General features: G+C 43.9%; 1 protein-coding gene across 1 annotated transcript in view; it reads right to left on the reverse strand.

Moving 5' to 3' along the window:
* The window catches only part of garem (GRB2 associated, regulator of MAPK1), a 112,475-nt gene that overhangs the window by 51,134 nt on the left and 49,320 nt on the right, over positions 1 to 12,021 (reverse strand). The window contains exon 3 of the mRNA XM_063063053.1: positions 6,522 to 6,652. Coding sequence (XP_062919123.1) covers positions 6,522 to 6,652 — 131 coding nt within the window. The remainder of the gene's footprint in view (positions 1 to 6,521; positions 6,653 to 12,021) is intronic.

Raw genomic sequence — 12,021 nt, forward strand, 5'->3', positions numbered from 1 at the left:
CAAAGATCGCAAGATCCTACATCTACAGACTCCAGAGCATGCCGGCCCCGACGCTAGCAGGCATGAACTTCAGATTGCGGCCCCCGCCATTGATCTCGCCGGCTCCAACACCTCAGGGCATATTCAAAACCTGGACTCCAGCTACGACCATGGAGACATTCAAAGCAATTGCGCAACCACCAACTGCGATGCCAGCCTTGAACTCCAGGCCAGGTCTTCAAGTGCTGCTGTTGTGACTCCCGTCTCCCCTTCCCCCACCACCACTCCGCAGCCCCGTCTTCCTCAGATCCCACCGTCAACTCCTGGGCCCTCAGAGGCTCCATCTTCCTCTCACCCCAACCCTCCCCTCTCCATTGACACCCCCAGCCTCCCTCTGATCCCAGCTCTCATCCGTGCCGGGTCTTTACCATCCCCTCCGATCTTCAACTGTCGGAGGCAGAACGCTATGTTCTCAGTAAGGGCCTCACTTTTGTCCCCCTTCGCCCACACCTCAGCGAGTTCCGTGTTCGCCACGATGCGGAACTTTTCTTCCGCCGTCTCCGTCTCCGAGCCTACTTCTTCGGCAAGGACTCTTCCACCCCCACCGATGACCCCTTCTCCCGTCTTCAACCCTCCTCTTCTTCATGGACACCCGCTCTGGTCTTCTGCCTGCTCTGGATCTCTTTACTGCTAACTGCCGACGGGACATCAACCGTCTCGACTTCACTGCACCTTGTCCCCATTCCAACCTCACTCCTTCGGAACGCTCTGCTCTCCACTCCCTCCGCACTAATCCTAACCTTATTATTAAACCCGCCGATAAGGGGGGTGCTGTTGTAGTCTGGCGTACTGACCTCTACCTTGCCGAGGCACAGCAACAACTCGCGGATACCTCCCCTTATTTACCCCTCGATCGTGACCCCACTAAGGAGCACCAGGCCATTGTCTCCCACACCATCACCGACTTTATCCGCTCAGGGGATCTCCCATCCACTGCTACCAACCTTATAGTTCCCACACCCCGCACTTCCCGTTTCTACCTCCTACCCAAGATCCACAAACCTGCTTGTCCTGGCCGACCTATTGTCTCAGCTTGCTCCTGCCTCACCGAACTCATTTCTGCATACCACGACACTGTTTTATCACCCCTTGTTCAATCCCTTCCGACCTATGTTCGTGACACTTCTCAGGCTCTTAAACTTTTCGATGATTTTAAATTCCCTGGCCCCCACCCCTTTATTTTCACCATGGATGTCCAGTCCTTATATACTTCCATCCCCCATCAGGAAGGTCTCAAAGCTCTACGCTTCTTTTTGGATTCCAGACCTAATCAGTTCCCCTCTACCACCACTCTGCTCCGTCTAGCGGAATTAGTCCTTACTCTTAATAATTTTTCCTTTGGCTCCTCCCACTTCCTCCAAACTAAAGGTGTAGCTATGGGCACCCTATGGGTCCTAGCTATGCCTGCCTTTTTGTTGGGTTTGTGGAACTATCTATGTTCCGTGCCTATTCTGGTATCTGTCCCCCACTATTCCTTCGCTACATCGATGACTGCATTGGCGCTGCTTCCTGCACGCATGCAGAACTCGTTGACTTTATAACTTTGCTTCCAACTTTCACCCTGCCCTCAAGTTTACCTGGTCCATTTCCGACACCTCCCTCCCCTTTCTAGATCTTTCTGTCTCTGTCTCTGGAGACAGCTTATCCACTGATGTCTACTATAAGCCTACTGACTCTCACAGCTATCTGGACTATTCCTCTTCTCACCCTGTCTCTTGCAAAAACGCCATCCCCTTCTCCCAATTCCTCCGTCTCCGCCGCATCTGCTCTCAGGATGAGGCTTTTCATTCTAGGACGAGGGAGATGTCTTCCTTTTTTAAAGAAAGGGGCTTCCCTTCCTCCACTATCAACTCTGCTCTTAAACGCATCTCCCCCATTTCACGTACATCTGCTCTCACTCCATCCTCCCGCCACCCCACTAGGAATAGGGTTCCCCTGGTCCTCACCTATCACCCCACCAGCCTCCGGGTCCAACGTATTATTCTCCGTAACTTCCGCCACCTCCAACGGGATCCCACCACTAAGCACATCCTTCCCTCCCCCGCTCTCTCTGCATTCCGCAGGGATCGCTCCCTACACAACTCCCTTGTCCATTCGTCCCCCCCATCCTTCCCTACTGATCTCCCTCCTGGCACTTATCCGTGTAAGCGGAACAAGTGCTACACATGCCCTTACACTTCCTCCCTTACCACCATTCAGAGCCCCAAACAGTCCTTCCAGGTGAGGCAACACTTCACCTGTGAGTCGACTGGGGTCATATACTGCGTCCGGTGCTCCCGATGTGGCCTTTTATATATTGGCAAGACCCGACGCAGACTGGGAGACCACTTTGCTGAACATCTACGCTCTGTCCGCCAGAGAAAGCAGGATCTCCCAGTGGCCACACATTTTAATTCCACATCCCATTCCCATTTGACATGTCTATCCACGGCCTCCTCTACTGTAAAGATGAAGCCACACTCAGGTTGGAGGAACAACACCTTATATTCCGTCTGGGTAGCCTCCAACCTGATGGCATGAACATCGACTTCTCTAACTTCCGCTAAGGCCCCACCTCCCCCTCGTATCCCTTCTGTTACTCATTTTTATGCACACATTCTTTCTCTCACTCTCCTTTTTCTTCCTCTGTCCCTCTGAATATACCCCTTGCCCATCCTCTGGGTCCCCCCCCCCACTTGTCTTTCTTCCCGGACCTCCTGTCCCATGATCCTCTCGTATCCCCTTTTGCCTATCACCTGTCCAGCTCTTGGCTCTATCCCTTCCCCTCCTGTCTTCTCCTATCATTTTGGATCTCCCCCTCCCCCTCCAACTTTCAAATCCCTTACTCACTCTTCCTTCAGTTAGTCCTGACGAAGGGTCTCGGCCTGAAACGTCGACTGCACCTCTTCCTAGAGATGCTGCCTGGCCTGCTGCGTTCACCAGCAACTTTGATGTGTGTTGCTCAGAGAATGATGTTAGTGAGGTAGTAACAGGGGACAAAGAAATAGCAGAACTTAATGGGTACTTTGTATCTGTCTTCACTATGGAAGACACTAGCAGTGTGCCAGAGGTCCCTAGGTGTCAGGGAGCCATTGCTACTACAAAGGAAAGGTGCTAGGCAAACTGAAAGGTCTTGAGGTGGATAAATCACCTGGACCAGATGGACTACAGCCCAGGTCCTGAGAGAGGTTGCTGAAGAGATAATGGAAGCATTGGTTACAACTGTTCAAGAATCACTTGATTTTGGCATGGTCCCAGAAGATTGCAAATGTCACTCCACTCTTTAAGAAGGGAGGAAGGCAAAAGAAAGATAGTTTTAGGCCAGTTAGCTTAACCTCAGTGGTTGGGAAAGTGTTGGAGTCTATTTTTAAGGATGAGGTTTCGAGGTACTTGGAGACTAATGTTAAAACGAGTCACAGTCAGCATGGTTGCTGTAAAATCTTGCCTGACAAATCTGTTAAGAGCTCTTTGAGGAAGTAACAAGCAGGGTGAACAACGGAAAGGCAGTGGATTTCATTCACGTGGATTTTCAGAAGGTGTTTGATAAGGTGCCGCACATGAGACTGATTAACAAGATAAACTCCTACGGTGTTACAGGCAAGAGACTGGCATGGATTGCAGAATGGCTGAAAGGTAGGAGGCGAGTGGGAATAAAAGGGGCCTTATCTGGTTGGCTGCCGGTGACTAGTGGTGTTCCTAAGGAGTCAGTATTGGAACTGCTACTTTTCACATTGTTTTTCAATGATTCAGATAACGGAATTGATGGCTTTGTGATAAAGTTTGCAGATGATACGAAGATAGGTGGAAGGGTAGATAGGGTTGAGGAAGCAGGCCTTAGACAAACTGGAAGAATGGGAATAAAAAACGGCAGACAGAATACAGTGTTGGGAAATGTATGATAATGCAATTTGGAAAAGGGAACAATAGTGAGAACTAGTATCTAAATGGGGATAAGGTTCAAACATTAGAGGTGCACAGGGACTTAAGGTTGATTTATACTTGTGTGTTAAATGTACGCCGTAGCCACAAACCCTACGCAGTACCTACGCTGAACCCTACACCATAGCCTAACACGCACCTCTCCCAAAATGTAACTACGCGTCGCGGCGTCGCAGACCGCAACAACTCTGATTGGTCCGCTTGGTAGCATCGCATTTCCTCCTACGCTGTAATAGCTTGCCATTGGGCGACTGAAGGGCAGGGAAGGAACTCTAGCTGCAATGCTTTTCATAAAGCTTTACAGACCTCCGAAATTATGGAGGACACTGTGCGTGACGCCAATTTGTAGCTAGCTGCTACAGCCTGTTTCGACTTCCACCTGAAGCTAAAACTCGAATGGTGATTGCCAGTCTCTGAGTATACTGTGCGTACACTGATGCGAAATAAATGGTTGGAGACGATGAAGCAAATCATCAAATCTACCTGCCGACATCCAGAAATATTTGAAATGCATTTCCTCATCCATGTCTCTCAGTGGCCGGAGAAGCACAGAAAATTCACCCTCCTTCAGTTTCAGTCACCATTGTTTGACGTTTGGGTTTCTTCATGTTGAGCTTCAACATGAAGAAACTCAATACAGTGGCATAGAAACCCCACTGCCAACTAGTGTTTTGGAGGTGAATTGCACAGCAACGCAGCCACACTAACGCACAAGTATAAATGCTCACAACGGCATAGCCCACTTGCATAGGCTGCGGCGTAAGCTAGTACGCGCAAGTATAAATCAGCCTTTAGGCGTCCTCATGCAAGACTCCCAGAAGATTAATTTACAGGTTGAGTCAGTGGTAAAGAAGTCAAATGCAATGTTGGCACTTCTTTCAAGGGGGATGAAACATAAAAGCAAGGAGATAATGCTGGGCCTTTATAAGGCACTAGTCGGGACACACTTGGAGTATTGCCAATAGTTTTGAGCCACATATCTCAGAAAGGATGTATTGTCATTGGAGAGTTCAGAGGAGGTTCACAAGGATGATTCTGGGAATGAAGGAGTTAACGTATGAAGAGTGTTTGGCAGCTTTTGGCCTGTACTCACTGTAATTTAGAAGAATGCAGGGGGGATCTCATTGAAACCTACCAAATGTTGAAAGGAATAGATAGGGTGGATAGGAAGAGGATATTTCCTATGGTGGGGGTATCCAGAACTAGAGGACACAGCCTCAACATTGAGGGGTGACCCTTTAGAACAGTGGTAAGGAGGAATTCCTTTTGGCCAGTGAATAGAAAATCTGTGGAATGCTCTGCCACAGACTGTGGTGAAGGCCAAGTTCATGCGTATATTTAAGGCAGAAGTTGATCATTTCCTTATCGGTCAGGGCATCAAAGGATATGGCAAGAAGGCAGGTTTATGGGGTTGAGTGGGATCCGAGATCAGTCATGATGGAATGGTGGAGCAGACTCGATGGCCTAAATGGCCTAATTCTGCTGCTGTGTATTATGGTCTTGGGTCATATTTTTGCAGAAATAGAGCAAATTCTACCGGGTTCACAAACTTTCTAGCACCACTGTACCAGTACATTGTTCTCAGTTTTTGATGTCCCTGTGGTTCAAATATTATTTAGATATTATATTCCAAGAGTAATGTAATTATTTGGATATTATATTCCAAGAATAATTCCAAGAGTTCTATGCAACAAGAGTCCAATTCCTCACCATTGAATTGAAAAACTATCAAGGCCAATATTTCATAGTCAATTTGATTATTTTTCAATCTGTAAATGGTCTCTTAGTTTTGCATAAAAACAGAAGTATCTGTTTGTTCCTCTAATTCATATTTCCAAAAAACAAAAATGCCTTGTGCTTTTCTTAAGATTGCCACAAATTGAATTGTAAACTTGCCTTGTTTTTGTCCACTCGGTTTGCTTCATTTAAAAAATATAATGCTCAAATCCATTTAAAGTTGGGTCTCCTCAAACCAACTCTGTTACCTCATTAATAATTAGTGAACATCTGAGCTTAACAAAAATTTTGGCAAAACATTCCTTGCTGCAGTCCACCAGAACATTCCTTTTTGCCCCATTTTTTTCTCACTCCTAGTTCCAAGGTCTAATTAACTCAAATACTGTATGCTCTCACATTTGATAACAGATAAAGGGCAGATTATTTTCTGATTAAAATATCCAGGCACACTCTCCTATCCAGTGATCATTCTATAGAAAAAAAGTAATCCTTCACAAATCGATTTTATGTAAATGTTACTAAAGATCAGAACCTCCATTATGAATTTCTACTGCTATTGCTTTATTACACTAAATACCGAAATTACTATATTTAAAACCAAAATTTTATTTAATCCTCATGTTCTGTTCACAAGCTTCAGTGTATCAAAGTGTTAACCAGTATTTTACTAGTCATGATAAAGGATTAAGATTCTTCTCGCATTTTATAAAATAGCATGAGAATATTACTCCTTTAGATCCTTAGCCATTGGCTATCCCAATAATTTCTGTAGAAGTTTACTTTCCTTAAACACACAAACATTCATTAACATTTATTCAAGCTCTGACCTTAACATTAAACGTTATTTCCTCCATGACATACACTCGTTCTGGGAAGGCTTTTGCCACCTCCTCCACACTGTTGAAGTATTGCACGGGTTCCTTGATATCTCTGTCCTGTTCCAGTAACTTAAATTGTCCTGCAAAAGACAATAAACATTTCAAAAAATGGCACATCAACCAGGTCCTACCAATCTTTCTGGCTTCCACATGTTTTAAGTAGCTTGGTTGAGCATAAAAATGCAAATGCTGTCCTAGTAAGAGATAATAACTGTATGCAAGAATAGGAAAGCTGAGAGTCAATGATAGCAAATACAATATACAAATCCTTTAATCTCAGCTCAATGAATCCACAGTTCCCTAAAGTTGTTATAGCCAGGAGTGGTAGTGGGGATAAGCTCCTTTTAAATGCTCCCAATGGCCTCTGTCTTAAGCAGCCTCTAACTACAAAGCCTAGCTCCTGGCCTTCACATGTGGCTTAGCTACGAAACCTGGCGAAACCATTTTTACTGGAAGGAGAAGGGACAAAGGCAGGTTCCCGGTGCATCAACTTGCCCAGCCAAACCTCAAGAACCTATCTTTTCTTTGGTCTGCTTATGCTAAGTACTGCCCTGTGTTCAGATTAACCAAAACAAATGATTAAAAATATTTTAGTCAGTCTTAAGCCACCTACTGTTCAGCAAAAATAGCTTCAGCATTTTTCCAAAATCGGCTTTGCTTTTCTCACATTTTGCTGCTTTACATCCTTGGGTACCTTAAAAATCCAATCTGTTCTGAAGTGTTTGTTTCAGTCTATATTAAGTATTTCACAACTATTCTGTTTTACAGAATGCACTCTGAACTATTATAGCGCTTAATTTAAAAAAGAAAATTAACTTTTTAAATCTAGTAAAATTATATTTTAGATCGAGTATTTTTGTTACTAAGCCCCATATAAGCACACAGTGACCTGAACTCTGCTTAGATTAACTAATACATTATTAGATCAAAAAAGGATGTACACTATCTAGTGATATATGTTTTCAAGCATTTAAATTATGATCCAAGTACAAGACAGAAAACGCAGAACTCCCTCTTCACCAAACTTAATTAACAAATGATATCGTATACTAGCACGTGTCAGGGATGTCCTACATTTCACCAGTGTTAATTTATTAGCTCCACCTGTAGGAAAGATAGGGATATTATAAGGTGCAACCAGCCTCACACCTTCTTATTCTGACATCTTCCCCCTTCCTTTCCAGACCTGATGAAAGATCTCAGCCTGAAACATTGACTGTTTATTCATTTGCATAGATGCTAACTGACCTGCTGAGTTTTGCAAGCACTGTGTGTGTGTTGCTCTGCAAAATGATCACAGTCTGTGGTTGGTCAAGGAGGCCACATCAGGAGCACCTAATGCAGTAATAAGCAAGGTTAAGTGATGTGCATGTGGAGTTTGCATGCCCTCCTCATGTCTGCCTGAAGTTACCTGCAGGTATATTGGTATCCTCCCATATGAAGATGTGCAAGTTGCAAATTACCCTCGTGTAAATGGTTTGCAGAATGGATGGGAATGTGGCAATTGGAGTGCTCTGAGAGCTGGAAAAGATATAATGGGCTGAATGACCGCCTACACTGCAAAGAGATGTAGAAATAATTGCCATTAGCATTAAGTACAGGAAAGAGAGAAAATGGAAATTCCCTTAATTATAAAGAAATCAAAATTGTTGCATTTGAAACTGATTTGAAAGCAAGAATGTCAAAAAGAGTAAATTGAAAAGTTTGAAGAAAGAATGTAAATCAAATTAAAAGTCCAGCAGAACACTTATGATTTCATGAAAATGCTTACCAGGTGAGCACTGTTTCTGACAAGTGATTCTGTAAAAATACATATTAGTAATACTGAGTTTCTTAATGGATGCTTTACAATAGTACAGGATTGAAGGCAACAGCCTCAGAAATCAAGGAGTGTTCCCTTTACTGAGATGAGGAGGGCTGTCCCAGCCAGTGGTTGGTGAATTTGTAGAATTCTTTGCCACAGTGCTGTAGAAACTCAGATAGGTCTATTTAGAACAGAGATTGATAGGATCTTCATTGATAAAAGGGTTAAAAGTTACAGGGAGTGGGTAGGAGAATGGGGTTAAAAAAATAAATCTACCATAATTAAACGGCACAGCAGACTCAATGGGCCAAATGGCATAATTATGCTCCTATAATCAATGGCCTATAACGTTGCCTACAGCATATCAAACATTAAATATTTTCAGAAACTGCACCCACATAATTCACTCTAACTTCATGTCATGTGTGAAAGGCAGGGCTGGCAACCAGAGTGCATCACAGCAGTAAACTGTGTTCGCTGGATATTTCTGTGTGTGCAGTTGCAGCAGATTGTGTATGGCCAATGGAAAGTAATTTTTCTTCTTTATGTCACTTAAACAGAGACTAATTGTATCAAGGCTGGTAATACGGGTGAGATCAGCGAACACAGCAGAACCTTCCAGATCTACTCTCATACAAAGCAGCATAGTTAGCACAGATTAAAGGACTCTGGCAGGAAATGACCCCATGACTAGAGGGGGAAAAAAATCTATTAGACGTTGCTGAGAACCCTTTCATTGCGCAGTTTCATAGATGTACTTTGTGATGTGGTACCAGGAACAACTTACATTCTGTTCTTGTATTCATAATTTAATAAAACACGATTATAGTAAAGTACAATGGACTTGTCACTGTATGAACACTGGACATGAGCATTACTCCATATCACTAGAACTAAAAAAAACAAATAATATCGAAGACAATTGAATCAGTTTTATCTAGCAAATTTAACACAATAAAAACTTCACAGAGCCTTAATTTGAAATGCAACTTAAGTAACCGAAAAAATGACCACTCAAATCAATTCAGGATTGCACTAAATATTAAACTTTCCTTCCACACAAGCTAACCAGTTACAACATTATTAATAAAGCCATTTGTACAAATGATCATAGCAATTAAAATTCTTCTTCTAACAGCCTCACAGAGCATTAATTTTGGTTGCAGTAGAGTGGTATTTTAGTGTGTGCATCAAAATAAAAATAAAAGCCTCCAAGACGAGCATAACTTGCTGTAGTTTGGAGGCTTGAGCGTCTCAAGGACCCAGAGCGCTATGTTGGCTGGAGTCAAAGCTTTATATGGGGTCACACATGCCAAACAAGTTAAAAAGTAGAAGCCAAACTAAGAGTGGCCCACCAGTCCTCCAGGTTCAGCGGTTCAGCTCAGGGCTTGACTGGTAAGATAAAACTGTTATGAAAAGAGCAATGAAGATTTCTTCTGCACCTGAGTGTAACAGTATTGCCGAGTCTCCACCCAGGACTTGCATGGCTGACAGTAGTGAAAACAGAGGAAGTGCCTGGCATGATAAAGGAAGCCCAGAACATGAACAGAGGTGGACGACCTTCATTGCTGCCCTAAACACCAGCAACGTAACAGGCAGTAAGAATCAAAAAATAAGACGCTTATCCAACTTTAAGATTTTCTTACGGGAGCAGACAATGACAAAACTACACTCATGATCCACATATCCTGTTCCAAGATGAACACTTATTGACTACATAGACCATAAGACAAAGGAGCAGAAGTCAGCCATTCGGCCTTTCGAGTCTGCTCCGCCATTTTATCATGAGCTGATCCATTCTCCCATTTAGTCCCACTCCCCCGCCTTCTCACCATAACCTTTGATGCCCTGGCTACTCAAATACCTATCAATCTACATAGAAACACAGGTGAACAGAACAATCCCTTAGATCCACTTGAGGGTCTTCCCAGGGCAGAAATGGCTAATGCAAAGGGACATAATTTTAAGGTGATTGGAGGAAAAGATAGGAGGAACATCAGATGTAGTTGTTTTTTTTAAAAACACAGAGAAGGTAGTAGGTGCATGAACCATGCTGCCGGGGTAGCGGTAGAGGCAGATACACTAAGACACTTAACGGATTCTTAGATAGGCACATGGATAAAAGAAAGATGGAGGGCTATGTGGGAAGGAAGGGTTAGATTGATCTTAGAAAGAGGTGAATGCAACGTGTGCGCTGTGGAATGAATGGGCCTGTACTCTGCTGTACGGACCTCTGCTCTACGTTTTTCTAGCTGGTGCTTTAAGGGATCTAGAGGATGTAATCCAGTTCCATTCTACTCTTATTTCCATGCTGTGAATAGAGCTGCTGAAGCTCCAATCTGCTGATCAAATTTGCAGATGACACAACACTGGTTGGCTTTATTTCTTGTGGTGACTGAGGAAGCCTATAGAGGAGAGGTCAACACCCTGACACAGTGGTGCCAAGATAACAATCTCTCCCCCAAAGTCCAAAAAAACAAGAGCTCATCATGGATTACAGGAGGAACAGAGACAGGCTTGCCCTGATCAACATCAATGGGTCTGCAGTTGAGAGAGTGAGTAGTTTCAAGTTCCTCGGTATACATATCACCAAAGATCTCACCTGGACTGTACACACCAGCTGTGTGGCAAAAAAAAAGTTCAACACCGTCTCTTCCGCTTCAGGCAACTGAAGTTGTTCAGCATAAGCTCCCAAATCCTCAAGACCTTCTACAAGGCATCACAGAGCACCCTGACTGGCTGTATCATCACCTGGTACGGAAACTGCACCAACCTTGATCACTGGACACTGCAGAGAGTGGTACGGACAACCCAGCACATCTGTGGATGTGAAATTCCCTCCACTGAGGATATTTACAGCAGCAGGCAAGTAACGAAGGCCTGGAAGATCATCAGGGACACCAGTCACCCCAACTGTTTAAGCTGCTTCCATCTGGCAAACAGTAACGTAGCATTAAAGCCAAGGCTAACAGGCTCTTTCTACAAGCAATGGACTCATAACGCAAAAATTTCTATTCCCTCGTGTTGTGAGACAGATGCAAGATTTAAATAAATTCAAATTCAGGTTTTCCACTTGTACTGAAATGCAATTGGTTAAGAAATTTGGCAATAAGGCTTATGAGAGATGAGGGTCAAAATTTTGATGACTGACATTAATTTACATAACTACCATGTGTTCTGGTTTAAGGGCACTCCTGAAGATGGGTGACAGCTTACTGGTGGTTTTCAAACAAGAAATACAACTAAATACTCTATTAATAACATTTTTCCTGTGGAAAATTGTGGTAAATGATCATAGCAAACAATGAAGAGGTGAGCAAATGTGAGGCTGATCCGAGGGTCAAGGCATGCGGGTGCAAGACACAGTTGCAGCAAGGTCAAGGCATGTTCGAGTGGCCGGAGCAAGATAGAGGTACAGGTGCCCCCCGCTTTTCGAACGTTCGTTTTACGAAACCTCGCTGTTACGGAAGACCTACATTAGTTACCTGTTTTCACTAACAGAAGGTGTTACGAAAAAAGGCAGCGCGCGAAAAAAAAGCAGTGCGCGCCCTGAGCAGCCACTCCTCCCCCGGATTTGGAACTGCATTCTCGCCGGCATTGCTTAAACACATGCCTGTGAGCAGCCGTTAGCAAGATGAGTTCTAA

This window comes from Mobula hypostoma, chromosome 1 (assembly GCF_963921235.1).
Source record: "Mobula hypostoma chromosome 1, sMobHyp1.1, whole genome shotgun sequence".
Taxonomy (NCBI): domain Eukaryota; kingdom Metazoa; phylum Chordata; class Chondrichthyes; order Myliobatiformes; family Myliobatidae; genus Mobula; species Mobula hypostoma.